General features: G+C 37.3%; 1 protein-coding gene across 7 annotated transcripts in view; it reads right to left on the reverse strand.

The window, feature by feature from the left end:
* CDC42BPA (CDC42 binding protein kinase alpha) overlaps positions 1–15,741 on the reverse strand; it is a 201,204-nt gene that overhangs the window by 33,234 nt on the left and 152,229 nt on the right. For 3 of the 7 annotated variants that reach the window (XM_048508656.1, XM_048508725.1, XM_048508589.1), the window contains 6 exons: positions 14,887–14,925; positions 10,591–10,710; positions 8,766–8,846; positions 7,098–7,203; positions 5,945–6,081; positions 4,785–4,924 (listed from right to left, as the gene is read on the reverse strand). In XM_048508656.1, the coding sequence (XP_048364613.1) occupies positions 4,785–4,924; positions 5,945–6,081; positions 7,098–7,203; positions 8,766–8,846; positions 10,591–10,710; positions 14,887–14,925 (623 nt within the window). The remainder of the gene's footprint in view (positions 1–4,784; positions 4,925–5,944; positions 6,082–7,097; positions 7,204–8,765; positions 8,847–10,590; positions 10,711–14,886; positions 14,926–15,741) is intronic. The other 4 variants (XM_048508957.1, XM_048508869.1, XM_048508794.1 and 1 more) reach the window with 3 other exon arrangements.

The raw sequence follows: 15,741 nt of genomic DNA on the forward strand, positions 1-15,741 counted from the left end.
AGCTCTTCTTTGAATTTTGAATTTTAGGATTTCTTCCATGGTTTTGATTATCTCTTCCCAGTATTTCTTTATTACACTGCACTCCCACCACATGTGTTTAAAAGTCCCAGGCCTTTTTTTACACTTCCAACATTTATCATTATTCACGCTTTTCATTTTATATAACTTCGTTGGGGTATAATACCATCGATGATACATTTTTTAAAATTTTTCTTTTAGATCCATTGCCAAAGTAAATTTTAAGTTATTCCTCCATAGCTTCTCCCATTCTTCTATTAATATATTCCTCCCAATATCTTGAGCCCATTTAATCATGTTCTCGCTTACATTCTCTGGCTCTGTCTTGTAACTCAACAGCAGATTATAAACTTTTTGAATTGTTTTTTTGGTGTCTTCCAACACTGCCTTTTCGAATTCATTCTTTTTTGTTTGGAAACCCCCTTTTTCTTTGTCTTTATTAAATGTTTCTCGTAATTGTATATAATGGAACCATTGGCACATTTTGCCCTGAATTTTAATATCTTCTCTTTCTTTCAATTTTACTTCTCTGTCTTCTATCTTTAACAATTCTTTGTAATCTTCCCATCTTTCGTTTTCTCTGAATTCTTTTAATTTTAAAGACTCTACTCTAGAGATCCATAGGGGGATCTTATCATAGAACCAATTTTTATATTTTAGCCATACTCTGGCTAATGATTTTCTAATTAATTGTGAGTTAAAATTACTATAATTTTTCTTTTTCTCTATAGGGAAGAGGAAATCATGCCATCCCCTGTACAGGTTATAGCCCTCTAAGGTAAGTATATTAATATTTGACAGTTCTATCCATTCTTTTATCCACGCTATCGCGCATGCTTCGTAATACAGTTTTAAATCTGGTAGTGCAAAGCCCCCATCTAATTTTTTCTTAATCATTTGTAAATATTTAATTCTATTTCGTTTGCCATTCCATATGAACTTGTTGATAATCAACTTCCCTTTTGTAAATATTTTGTCTGATAATATTACTGGCAGGTTTTGGTAATAATACATTAATTTCGGTAAAACATTGTTCTTAATCACCGCTATTCTCCCAGATAATGATAGAAACAATCCCCTCCACTGCTCTAAATCTTGTTTAATTTTATGCCAGATTTCCCCATAATTATCTTCAAACAGATTATTATTTCTCGTTCTTAACTCTATACCCAAATATTTCACTTTGTTCGTTATTTCAAATTCACATGTTTTTTTTAAATTCTTCCATCTCTTTCTGTTTTAGGTTAAGCAACAACGTCTTCGTTTTATCGGTGTTAATTTTTAATCCTGCTAGTTTCCCAAATTTTTCTAAAATATTGTTTACTCCGGGAACATTCTCTATAGGGTCTTCTATAATCAATACTAAATCATCTGCGTATGCTTTATACTTATACGTTTGATTTTTTACTTTCAGTCCTTTCCATATTTTTTCCTTTTCGAATTTCTTGGTCAATATATCTATATACAATATAAATAAAAGTGGGGAGAGTGGGCAGCCTTGTCTAGTTCCTTTAGTTATATTAATTTGTTTGGACAGTTGGTTATTTATTCTAATCTTTGCTATTTGTGTATGGTATATGGCTTTGATTGCACTTAAGAATGGACCTATTATTCCTCTTTTTTCTAATCCTTTTAGCATAAAACTCCAATTCACACTGTCAAATGCTTTAAATGCATCTAGGAATACCAGAGCTAGTTTTGTTGTTGAGTTTTTTTCTGCATATTCAATGATGTCTAGTACTGTTCTGATATTGTTTTTTGCTTGTCTTCCCGGGATAAATCCCACTTGGTTCTCGTTTACGTATTTCCCTACGTATTTTTTAATCTTTCACTAAAATTTTTTGTAAATAATTTATAATCCTGATTGAGCAAAGAAATCGGCCTAAATTTACTTGGTTCTAATATTTCAGTTTTTTCTTTTGGAATCAAAGTTATCTCCGTTTCCAGCCATGATTTGGGCAGCTTTTTTCCGTTCATTATATTGTTGAAAACCTTTTCTAATTTAGGTAACAGGACTGTTTGTAATTGTTTATAATATTTTTCTGTAAGTCCATCTGGCCCTGGTGACTTATCTTTCTTTAGTTGTTTTATATTATCTTGTATTTCTGCTACTGTTATTGGTTTGTTTAATTCATTTATTACTTCTCTCTCAGCTATTGGAATATCAATATCTTCTAAAAATGTTTCTATTTCTTTTTCATCGGTCTTTATTTCCTCTGTATATAATTTTTTATAAAACTGTGTTAAGCACCTTTCTATATCTTCATCTTTTCTAAATATTTTATCCTTTTCTCTAATTGCTGCGATTATCCTCCTGTCTCTCCTCTTTCTAAATTTATACGTTAGCCATTTTCCGGGTTTATTTGCCCATTCAAATTCTCTTTGTCTGAGGTATCTCATTTTTTATATGTCTCTTCTAACAACAATCCTTTAATTTTCGCTTTGGTTCTTTCTATTCGTCTATCAATTTTTTTATTTCCTGGTCTTCTTTTAAATTCCTTTTCCAAGTTCCCTAATTCCTCATTTAGCATATTTAATTTTTTGTATCTCTTTTGTTTCGTTTGTTTATCCTGTTGTCTTAATAGACCTCTTGCATATGCCTTACTTGTGTCTCATATTATAGCGTAATATTACATTTATTATTCTCTGATTACATAGTCTTAATATCATTTACTATTTCATTCATAGCAAACCTAGTATTTAATAACTCTATATTCCTTTAGCCAACCCATTAATTACAAATCAATTCTTATACATTAATAAATTATTCGAAGAAAGCGAAAAAATTTTTTTTAAGGATATTTAAAAGTATACTTCTCCTTCCTTCCTTCCTCCTTTTATTTACTCCTTCATTATAATCTTCTTCTTATATTGTTCCAGAAAATTGTCCATTCCTTCAAGCGAATCCACTGTAATTCATTTAAAGTTCTGGGTAAAGGTAAGTCCTTCCAGTTGTAACCATCTGAAGGTAATCTTGTTCTCATTCAGCCAGGACACTATTGGTTGGTAGCCCTTCCTTTTTCTACGTATATGTGCTGGTATCTCTTTGAGGACGATCACTTGTTTTTGTCCTACTGTAAGCTTCTTTTTCGCATGGGCTTGAAGGATCTCATCTCTGTAGATTTTCTTTGTAAATGTTACATTTATGTCTCTGGGTAATTTTCTAGTTCTTGCAACTCTAGAGTTTATTCTATAGATCTTATCAATAGCATCCCAAATTTCTTCTTTTCCTACTGATAACAGTTCCGCAATTGCTTCCACAATTATAACCTTCAAGTCCTCGTCCTCTGTCTCTTCACAGCCTCTCAGCCGTAGTACGTTTTCTTTCATCTTTAATTCTAATAGGGCCATCTGGTTTTTGACTTCTTCTATTCCATTCTTCACTATTCCTGTTCTGACATCCAAGGTAGCAATATTGTTGTTTGCTATCTTAATTTCATGTTTCATCTCTATAATACTCTCTTCCATTTTCTTCAGTTGGTTAAGTTCTTTTTTTACTCCTGTCAGCTCTGATTCCATCTTATCCAGCCGATTTTCTAGTTTGGTAAATCCATCTTTAATTTCATCCTGGAATGTAACAATTGTCTCTTTCGTGTCTTCATGCATTAGAGCCATCATCTCAGTCATTTTTTCCAGTTTGCTATTCATATCATCACCGTTTTTATCCGGAGTTTTCAAGTCTTTTAAGTCTTGAACCCCCTTCTTGGCATTATTCCTTGTTGCCATTGTGCCTTTCTATTTTTTTTTCTGCCAAAGGGAGCTCTTTCTTAAAGAAGGAATGAAAAGAAGGGGGGGGGGAGGTTTTGCCTCTTCTAAACTGCCTCCGTTTTTTACTTAGCCTTCCATCCTTTCCCCGCAGTTCATTGCTTATTCGTCTTCCTCTTTCTGCGCAAGCTCTGTGCTCTTCCTTTCTCTATTGTTTCTCTATGGTTTTTAAACGTCCTCTTTTCTCTTCCGGGATCAACCGTGTTCTCCGCACTTCCCTGCTTCCGCTTGTTTATTCTGGCAAACTGCCAAGTGCCTCTTATAAACAATTCTTTTTAAGCTACACAGGGAATGAGCTGGCCGAACACTCCTCTCCCGTTTCGCTCTTCTCCCGTTCCACCCTCCTCTTTAGCCACCGTAAGTTCGCTGTTTACTCACTCTGGGTGGTCAGTACGGGATTTCCCCAGCGTCTTCTCTTTTGTTGTTTCTACAGAGCTCTTTTCTTTCTCCTGGTTTTTTTCTCACCGGTGCCAATAATGAGGTTCCTCTGGCAGTCAATTTATCAGCCAAACCTTTTCTCTGTTTTCTGTTCTGCCAGAGGCAATTAGGTCGCTCTGCTAATGGCTTTATTGCCCTCCTCCGTCCTGCCCGTTTGTTGGTGTGCTTCTTCCCTTCCTTCACGGCGTCTCAGTTTCTTTAACCTGAGACCCTTAGGATTTTTGGAAGCTTGAACTTGCGCCAAGTCTCCCCCTTTTTTCCAGGGGAGCTGAAAACCACTTTCAGGGTGTTTTTTTTAAAAAAAGAAAACAGGCTCGGAGTGCACACTCCCCCGGGAGCGGCTAGTTTCGTCGCGACCCAACCGGAAGCCTAGAAGGGGACTTTTGAAAGCACTGAATTTAGACTTCTGATTCAATTTCTGTCATTCTATTTTTAATTTGCTTCGGGTATATCTTTAGCAAAGTATGTTCACTTCCAGAAATATAAATCCAAAAAATATAACTCTAATGTCAAAGGTCATTTATCATTTTTGGTATTTAAAAAAATCACATGATGCTTCTTACCTCATATCAAGAACCTGACTCACTACCACATTGGGCTGGGATGCTTTTCCTTCTGCAATATCATAAAGAAACAGCTTGAAGTCACAAACAACAGCTAGTGCTCTCTGCCACCCTTTCTTCACTCCCGTCGGTTTAGGGACCTGTAACAAAATTGATTTCAATAATTCTCAAATGAAAACAATTTAATTTTATGTCAGCAATTTCATTTGTCCTTGAAGATGCAAAGTTTGATCTTAACTAGTTCAAGGGAACATTTAAATTGAAAAACAAGTTGGCTTAGCTGCCAGGTCACTAGTTTTGCTGTAATCTGAGATTGCAGAGATTATGTTATTAGAGATCTCCTGACCTTTCAAAAAACTGCAGTTCTGAGGGGTCTTAGTTATTTAAGCTATTTATGTCCCATCTCATCTCAGATATGAAGCAGCTACCAAAGCAATAACAAATTGCAAATGTGTAAAACGTATACGAAAAACAGATCAGCAAGATAAAAAGACAACACGTGAGATAGAACAGCATAGTCAGATTTGCTAAAATAAAATCTCCACTAAATGCCCTTTGAAATAAGGTCATTTTACATGCCTTCCTGAAGACAGAGAATAAAGACTACCTCAGCATCTACTCTGGAAGGCCTTACCAAAGAACTGCCTTTTAGCACAAAAAAAATCTGCAACCTGAAGATTGCCAAATAGACATCCTAACAGAGAACACCTTAAAAAGGAGGCATTGCAAGGGCACAGATGGCATGCTGCAACATATATGGGAGATGTGGTGAAGGGCCTAAGTTGTAAAGGGCTTCAAAAGGTAATGACTAGCACTTGATTAGGAAACAAACAGGAAGCATTGGTGTTACGTGTCCCAAGTGGCTGATTCCAGATAGGATTTTTGTTGCCACATTTTCTACCAAATGATTCTGGGGGAGGGGGTATGACAGTTGAAAATAATAATAATATGGACAACACCACCACAAAATATTCAAATAAACTTTACAATATCTACTGTGAGATGTTCTCTCTTGTTGCTGTCAAATACAACCTCAGAAAGACAATTACAGGATAAATGAATCCTTTCAAGCAATGGAACAATGTTTCACTTCAATGTATTCATCTAACTGAACAAGAAGTTAGCCAGCAAGCTAAGAAAGTCAGTTTTCCATTACTTACTCGGACATGCCCTTCATAAGCAGTTCCTATGCCTTTCTGTGGGTCAATCCCCAAAGGACCCTTCGTCTGTTCAGGTGGGATAGGACACACTGCAGGCGCCTTATCTGCACAGGTCACATGGCATGAAAATCCACATACTGAGGGGGGAAAATAAAATTTCTACTTCAAACAAACATCCTTCTCTGTTAAGCACAATAACAAATGAATTTCACAAATGACATCCCAATTGTAAACTTTGTTGTTCATTAATGAAAACTTGATTTCTTAAAGGTGGCCATGTCAAATCTGATGCACCCATACTAACTGTGCAATTCTAAATTGAGTTGGCTTAGACTGGAGTAACTCTCCTTAGGATTGCCCTGTAAGAGTCTTTCGGTACCCCAAAACTAATTAATTTATTGCATCATCATAAGCCTCTGTGAATACCCACTTGTATCTGATGACAATCTCTGCCTCATAAAAGAATATGCCACAATAAATTTGTTAGTTTTTAAGGGGCCATAAGATTCTGTTATTTCAGCAGACTTTATCTTTCAAAGTGGAAGGCGGGCTCCTGCATATACATGAACTATTCAAATATTTCACTGTTTACGTTCTGGAAGATGATAAACAAGCTAACAATATAGCTAAAGTACAAAGTATGAAGCACAGGATTGACAGATGGCTGTAGTCTGCAACCTCTCCCTCAATATTTCCAAAGTATTAGAAGCTGCCATAACAAGCTTAAAGGGAAACATTCATTCTACAGTTATTTGTCTGCTTTAGCTAAATGTGACCCCAAAGCAGATATCCTGTAGCAGACCTGCCTTCTTGGCCTTCAGCAATTCCCTGGAGATTTAATAGCTGCTATTAAAATTAACTGATGCTTTTCAGACACCCCAAATCAGCAAAAATCAGAAACAATAGTCTGTGTGAAAACAATATTGTATGACTGGTTTCAGTTAATCACTAAATTACACATATTTTTTCTGCATTGTATTTAGAATGAACCACACTCATGTGTGCATTACATCACTTATATCCTGGTACAAAGAAGTATGTGTTTTAAGCATCAAAAGGAAAGATTCACTACTGTTTACTTGTGATATAATAAAACTGGCTCTGCAATTTTCAACACAAATAGAGATTGTTTTATATATGTCAGTCTTCTTACCTTCACAAGTACAGCCTTGTCTTATTAAGCCAACCATCAAAGAGGTACACTGATTACATTTTGTAGGGGTATTAAAGGATTTCACTACAAACTGATGGGCCTTAGGCTGCGAAATAAAAAGATACAGGTTAGGTGAAAGTGCTTCGCTAACCAAAAATGATATATCCAAAGGCAGATGTTAGATTAAAAGACTGATTTAGCTGAAAGTTTGTATACAAAACTCTGGCTGCTGTCACAGCTTAAAATATTTCAGCTATTATTGATGACTTATCTTGTTATTTAAATAGTAATCTAATGAATGCTGACCTGTCTCTCATCTGAAACCCGAAGCGAGACTATCAAAGTCAGAAACTTAAAATATAACACCCTTAAACTTATGTATATTCCACAAAAAAGACTAGAAAACCATTTTGGCTTAAGCAATGCTATGTAGAGTTATTCAAATCTAAGCCACTGATTCAAATGCATTAAATTGGAGTAACTGAAAAGAGCTGTCTGCAAAACAGTTTCAATATTCTGATTTGTACATAATGAACAGTCATACTGCCTGAATGACTTACAGCCCAATCCAAAGGAGGGGGAGTAGAGCGGTGGGCAGGAACAGTGCCATGGCACAACCTCCAAAGGGGGAACTGGCAGAACAGGTGCCAGAAGAGAGGGAGAAAACACTCACCTATCCCCAGGTAACCCATTTTCCTGAACAATTTATGCCATGCTTTTTGCACGCATAAGTCTGTGCCTCTGGAAGGAGGTGTTCCTGGGCCAAAGTGCATTGGAAGTTGACAAAGGTCAGCTTTGCCTCCAGGAATGACCGTGGGAATGCTCCCTGGCATTTGCTGTGGTGGCCAGCTGCTGCAGGGCCCAACTGCTAGGTTTGGCCACTGTGGTGGATGGCTGTCGGGGTAAGTCCCTTGGCATCTGTGCCACTCTACACAGTGCTGGTCGTACGGATGCTGGTGCAACCTTTCCACTGCTTCCAATGTGGCTTCAGGCCTCCCCTTGGGATTGCACAGTAAGTATCTAAGGTTTAGAAACTTAACTATGGAGTCTGCCTTTTTTAGCACTTGGTGGTGAACAAATGTAAATTTGTTTTCTTTCCAGGAGAAATATTATTTGAGAAAGAATTCCTACTGTATCTGTGTAGTTAATCAGATAATTTAGAATTATGCTTAGAAATACCTGACTAGGAAACCACTCAATCTCCGTCCTTTAGAGGCATCCCTCTGTCCAGTAAGTTTTGAAGGTTGTAACAGGACACCTTACTACTGTTAGCTTACAAAATGCAAAAAACTGCAGAAGCCTACTATGAGGCCCCTTCGCACATGCAGAATAATGCACTTTCAATCCACTTTCAATCCACTTTGAAGCTGGATTTTACTGTGCGGAACAGCAAAATTCACTTTCAAACAATTGTGAAGGTGGACTGAATGTGCATTACTGTGCATGTGTGGAAGGGGCCAAAGGCATGTACATCTGCATTATTGGGGGCAGGTACGTGTTAAATCTGTCATGTCTACTTTCTGAGATTTGTAGTTTGGCTATAAGTGGCACTGGCATCTGTACCCTAATGCCTAATGTCTCAGTGCTGGTGGCATTAGCTGACAACATGTTAAGAGAACAAATGCAAGTGTGGTTCTGGAACATCTTCCTGGCAGAATTTTAATGTACCTTTGGCACAGAGAGTCCTGAACCAATATATGGTGATCTCATAGTTGGTGTGTGAACAGGACGCAAAGGATGATCTGAAACCTTAACACAAACACAATGAAAATTACTTAGGGCATCAAAAATATGTCATTAAAAGCCATCATAGAAGCAAACTGCTTCAAAATACCAAAAAAACAAAAATCTTATTGAAGGAAAAGAATGAAGAAAGTTTTTACTTTGGATAATGAGGGACCATCTTACTATCAAGCAAAGCATTCAAGCATCTTTACATTTGCTTTTACAACCTTTAACATTGCCTCACTGACTTAATTACCAGATAGCTGTTTTAACACACGTATATGCCCCACTGGATCAGCCCCAAATGCACAGCATTTGGAAAGCTCAATACAAGGAAAACTGATACCTTGTAGCTACAATGGAATTTAATAATTAATTTTTCCTTTGATATTTGTCCTTCAATAAATCTGTACATTACATGTCCCTTGATGTTTGCTCAACAGTAACAAACAAAATTATTTAGGATTTCCAGTGCTTCAACTGCGTATAATTTTGGTCAGATGAGACATTCTACAATCCATGCAATCACACTTCAGGGAGTATTATACCTGTGGATGCACAGCAGTAAAAATGTTTGCGCTGTGTCACCTGTGATCCATATAGCTTGATGAAGGACAAATGTATTCCTTCACACAATGAATAATTGGCTTGTGGAACTTGCAGCCACTGGATGGAGTGATCATCACTGGCTTTAGTAGCTTTAAAAAGGGATTCAATGAGTTAATGGAAGAATTCAGTGATTAGTAGCCATGACGGCTAAATTAAAGTATGGCTATGAATACCAGTTGTTGAGTGGCAACCACAGGGGAGGCTTTCGCCAACTATTTGTGGGCCTTCCAGGACATCTGACAGTCATTGTGGCAAACGGGATTCTGGATCAGACGGATCATTGGTCTAATCTAGTAAGACTCACTTCCAACCATCTTTGTGAATACTGCACACCCATTGGTTGGGGGGTCTGTCGTCGGACATTCCCACCATTAGTGAATTATGTATAAGGATGAGGTGCACAAGTATAAAAGATTTCTTCAGTATTTTGAACTGTGTCCCAACTATAGAATCTGCTTGCCAGTTTTGTACAGGAATGATGGAACAGGTTGATAAGGAGGTAAAAAGAAATGCAAAAGGAGAAACACCCAGCGGCCATGTTATACAGGTATTTTGGCAAGGCTCAGCATCACAGAAAAAACAGAAGCAGCAGCAAATAGAGGAAAAGCAAATATAGCACTGCTCCATCCCAGCTGCAACTGGCAATGCGTGAAAAGAAGCAGCAGCAGCAGCAATTCACCTGACCTGATCTAGCCAGAACCATGTTTCATCTGCCATTGCTTTTATACGTGGGATAAGTATATTCTTATTGTTTGGTACTTGAATGTATATTCAAGAGGAAGTGAGATGTAATCTCAGTTGCTTGGTGTGTGTACTTATGATGCATGCATCGCATTCTTATTTTACATTTTAGGTGTATACTTTAGCGTTATGCATATCTAAAAGCAATTGTGTGAAACAGAGTCACAGTCACAGAGTCATTTGAATTCTATGTGTAAATTCAAAAATATTCCCAGCTTCAGTCTCCTATAGCAACCTTTTTGCCTGGATATCTAATCTGAAAACGAAAATGGTGTTTGATACTTGATGTGGATCTCTTCTGTAATGGAGTGTATTTCATTGCAAAAACTGCCTGAAAGACACACTATTTCAAATCTGAATCTAGCTGGCACTACGGGACAAAGAATTGTTAAGCAGATGTTCTCATTGTTAATAGTACCTCAATTGGTTCAATCTCACTAGCTGTGGAAGGGGACCTAGATCTTGAATGAAGGTGACACTTGAGATCTTCATCCCGTGAAGGCGTATTAGATAATGTAAAATTTTCAACTGAATCAATCTAAAGAAACAACCAAGGGAAAGAAACAAACAAAAGGAAAAGAAAAAGATTAAGAAGCCACTTTTTATAATCTGCTTTCTTTTTCCAAAAACACAGAAGAACAGATAGGTATTTACACCAGGTTTTAAAAAAGCTAAGAGTAAATAATAATCTGGCGTCCAAATACAAAGCATTTGAGCAGGCATTTTACTGCAGTGATCATCAAAGTTCAACCTAAATTTATATTTGTTGGTAGTTAGGATGAGTGGTGAATGTAAAATCTACTCTGTGACTACATTTATGCATGGCTGGAACTTTGGTACTACACTAACTATAAAAGGCTTTAAAAATTCCTTTACAAATGGAGACGGACAGCAAAGGATATTTTAAAGAAGCTTCATTAAAATGAGAGCTAAAGCAAAGATCTGCAAATAAATACAAAAATATTAATATCTGTGAGCTCTTCCTACTGCAGAAGGGACAGCTCTCCTGTATCTGCTATTGATGCTTGGGGGATCCATAAGATCTTTTTGGGTTACAATATGGAAAACCTGAGACTCGAGTGGCAAAACTATAAAAATTGTGCACCTTCCAAAGAACATGGGCATCTCAGAATCCAACCCGTTGTTATTTTTTAATTATTATCATCATCAATAATGGTTTGCTATGATGATTAATGAAAGTGTCTTATACAAGTATATTTTAAATAATCAGGTTCATACTACGATGCTTTCTTTAATGAGTGAGGTTTTTTCTGACCTTACACATTTTCTCCATAACCAGGTGGCAGCTGTGAAGAACTTACGGCTGCTTGAGAAAACAGCATAAGAAGCAGGTAGAGGTTTTCCTCCCCACACTATATGAATGTGATCCTGTGATATGCAGGGAATTATGCTCCCCACAGCTGCCATCTGGCTGAGAAGACAATGAGTCAGGTCAGGAGAAACCCAAACTGACTTGTTTACGTATCATATTCTTCAGGTCTCACTCATATATGGTTTAGCAGAACTGTAATGGCCTGGAGCTGTTCAAGGAGTTATCTTCTTCTTATGTTCAACCTAGTCTCCAGCTGAATAATGAGAACAATTCTCACTGTTGTCATTACTGCATTTATGCACTATGCAAAGTGGAATTCGTGGACAAAATTTTAACATACTATACTAAATATACTATTGGGCACAAGTGAAGCTTACATCTTCTCGTGTGCAATACAAAATATTTTCTTGTCTAGTTTAATCTTTCAAAGAAGTTAGTTACATCCCTTAGTTGAATTACAACTTGCATAGTGACTGTCCATTTGATCTCTCAATAAGAGACATAGAAAACATCAATTCATACACAGATGAAATTGCAGTTTCCTAACAACGTTATTTATTTGCTCTTTTTAAAAATATCCATCAGTTGCCATTCTGATTAGTCAAATATTTTTAACCCAAATTACATGCATTTATATTTTACAAATGTGCTACAGATGGATTTGGTGTCTCTGAGATCACAAAAATCACACTAGGAGACAGGCCACATTCAAGTCACTTTCTCTGACAGGTATATACATTCGCCATTTAAATAAATTCACAGTAGAGAGCAGGTGTATGCAGAATTTTCTTTTCAATCTGACATGGTGCTTGGTTTCTTCTTTTTGGTGCTTAAGATTAGGCAGAACTGCAATTGAGACAAATATATTCAGTGGCTTTAAAAGGTGAGAAAGCTGACAGCTATAAAATAATCAAATGCTATGTGATTAATACACCTGTTTTCTGCATATACAAATCCGTCCAAGCGCTGCAGCCATCATAAGCAGAGATTCTTTTCTATGCTCAGATTTATGAGAAACGAATTCATGCTCTCCAAGTATCAGAAATTATATTCCTTTTTAAAGTTAAGTAACAGCATAGGGCTAGATTCAAAGTTTGTGTTCCACTAATGAAACATTGTTCCAGTGGAAAAGGCATGTTCTGAAGAGGCTCCGCCACTAACAGAACTGATCAAACCCATAGTTTATAGTAATAAAGGGACTCATTTTAAAAAACATTGCTCATGGCTCAGGAGCTATGTGTGAATACCAGATACTTAGACAAGGCACTGTAATAGATTTCTTATCCTGTGGCTATCACGCCTAAGGTTTCTGACAAGGCTGACCTTGTTGACAAAGCTCCCCAATACATGTACATATTTTTTATTGTTAGACTTTAATTATTCTGCTAAAATCACCAAAACACAATGGCCAAAATATCCAATATTTAATACACTGCCCTTATCCTTTAAAATAGTCATCCTTTAAAATAGGCAACTGATATATATAAACTTTGCGGTCTTTACTATCTCTGCTTTTTTTTGTTATTTAAAAAGAAGTCAGGAAGGGTGAGTGCCTTCTTGCCAATATCAAACTACTCAACCTATTGACCAAAAATGACAGACAATGAAAAAAAACCCCTGACTTATTTTACTTATACTACCAGACCAACAAGAGCAGATCCTATTGGAAAATAAGGTTTCCCATTCACGTACCCACTGTAGAGGTTCTTAGGCCTATACATCCTGCAGCCCTACACGGGCTCTTCCAATCCTGAAACCAGAAGGCAAATAACAGACAGCACAGAATGTTACTGTGCTTGTAGATACCCTCCACTATAGCTGTACTGATAATGGCTTTCTGCAAATTTCCTTCCAGCTGCGGAGAAAAAAGGAATACCTGTGCTGACAGTTGTTGGTTCAGTGGCATACTGAGATATGAAAGCACGACTACACTCACGGAGTTGGCACTTTTCGTTGATTCAGCAAGGTAAATTTATGATCAGAAATATATTTCCATGAAAAAAACATCTCCTACTCACAGTGCCAAAGACTGCTGTGTGAGGAAATCTTGGGGTACACATGGGCAGTGTGCTGTAATGAGCATGCACTTTCAAATCATAGTAGCAGCTTAGCTTGAAGAGTGATATTGTTGCCTGACACCACTGCAAATGGCAACAGAATAATTTTTTTAATGTCATCTGTGCTGCAAAATCAGTTCTGGGAAAAACCTGGAGTTCTTGGGTAGCTCCGATTTTACACAGTCTGGCAGCTCTGATAATTGACTATTAGGGTGTGAAAAGTGACTGGATCCTGGGACATTCCTCCCCTGCCTACTAGACAAGCACCTTGTTCTGCCCGAAGTAGCAGTGCCGATCTTATCATAGTTGGTAAGGGAGCTACGTGGCAATCTTGCTGACCTCTCAATTTTCATGCTAAGGCCTACCTCAGGTTTGGTCTACACTTGAAACAGAATAATGAAGTAGTTGAGAGCTGAGGTGGACTGCTTCATTCAGATAATGTGAGACAAATTAAATTTTTCACAAGTACGCCTATATTAATAATTTCCTGAGAGTAAAAACTAGCACAGTAGGCAAAGAGCTACATTTGAACTTTTCTCACTGACCTGTTGATGTCTATGTTGTACTTATAAGCAGCTTCTACATCTGGAAACCTTCAAACGTTCTCTACCTATTTACATCCTGAAGTGGCACAGTCCATTCTACCACTTCATGCTGCTGTACATGTAGGCCAGGCCCCAACCACAGCAGAGGCCTTGCATGCAGATTACTCCAGTTTAATATCCATAGAATATCCAGTCAAGAAAATCCATGGCTGTACGGAGTGGGACTGCTGCAAACACCAGAGAACTGCAAAACCAATGGTCTGACTCTATACTAGACAGCTTCATAAATTTAGGTCTGTGGCAGAGTAATGGGAAGTCTAATGTAAATGGATTTATTTACTGGTTTAACATGATTTTAAATCCAGTGGCTATTAATTAAATTAAATCCATCCAACTATAACTTTCTTCTGATCTGTTATAGCTACCAGTGATTCTTATGGGATACACAAGAGTATTTTAATTCTATCCATAATCATGCACAGCAGTCTGATTAGTTCTAACAGCTTCTGGTTGTGTAGTGTCATCTTCTTGACTCTGTGACAGTCTAGAACTAGGAGTGCAACATTGAAGACAAACATATCACACACATTCTCAAAGCTTTTCACTTTTAAATGCAAGAAAAAGTACAGAAGGAGGGGCACAGCAGCAGTAGCACAAGACAAGCGGCAAGAAAAATATGCAAGCCATAAAGAGCATCAACAAAAATGGTCTACATTAAACAAACGCATGTGCATTATAGGCAAAACTAAAAGGCCACACACAGCAAGACATCCTCTTACACGTCTGCCTTTGTGAGTCGGAATACAGGAAGGAGAGCGCTTTAACAAAGAAAGGAGGAGACTGTTAACACACTCACAGAAAGACACACAATTCAATTTAGATCCACATTTCTATTGCTTGCCACACACAATAAAACTCATACTTCTTTGAACTGTAACAACAGAGGTACACTTAAACACTGGTAAACGTAGGGGATCAACAATCATTGCCAAGATTTGCACATTTAGAAATTCCATGACTCTGACCTTAAGACTATTTTATACTAAGCCTGTCTGAAGAGCACAAGAAATATATTTAGATTTGTTAGGAGATGGCTCCCAGTCAGGGAGTAAAGATGGTCAGCTGAAAATGCCAAGTAAAAGTACCATCAAGCCCGTCACCTTAGAATGGAGCAGGGCGACTGAGAGTCATCACAGGCCTCCAGACAAATATTCCACCTGGGTCCCTTGTATGACCCTGACCCAAACCATGTATCTAATTTTGTAATTTTATACTTGCATACATATACTAATATAGGACATACTTCTTACATCTGATGAAGTGGGCTGTAGTTCACAAAATTCAAATTGCAATAAATCTTTAATAAGTAAATCAGTATTTAACTTATTTAACTTTGCACTTGAATCTTTACCTAGCACAAAGGCAGGGAAAAACTGATTACAGAGTGGGGCTGGATGAAAAGCATTGGGATCACAGGGACTGATTTTGTTGACGTTTACGCTAAAAAGATTATTTCATTTGTCATAACATATGAAGCCTAGTGTCTATAGTAGCAAAGATGCATTTACAAAGGGATATTAGATGTCCCACCAATACAGAAACAACACTGCCTGAACAGTGTTTAAAATGTAATT

Source organism: Sphaerodactylus townsendi, linkage group LG01, assembly GCF_021028975.2.
Source record: "Sphaerodactylus townsendi isolate TG3544 linkage group LG01, MPM_Stown_v2.3, whole genome shotgun sequence".
Lineage (NCBI taxonomy): Eukaryota > Metazoa > Chordata > Lepidosauria > Squamata > Sphaerodactylidae > Sphaerodactylus > Sphaerodactylus townsendi.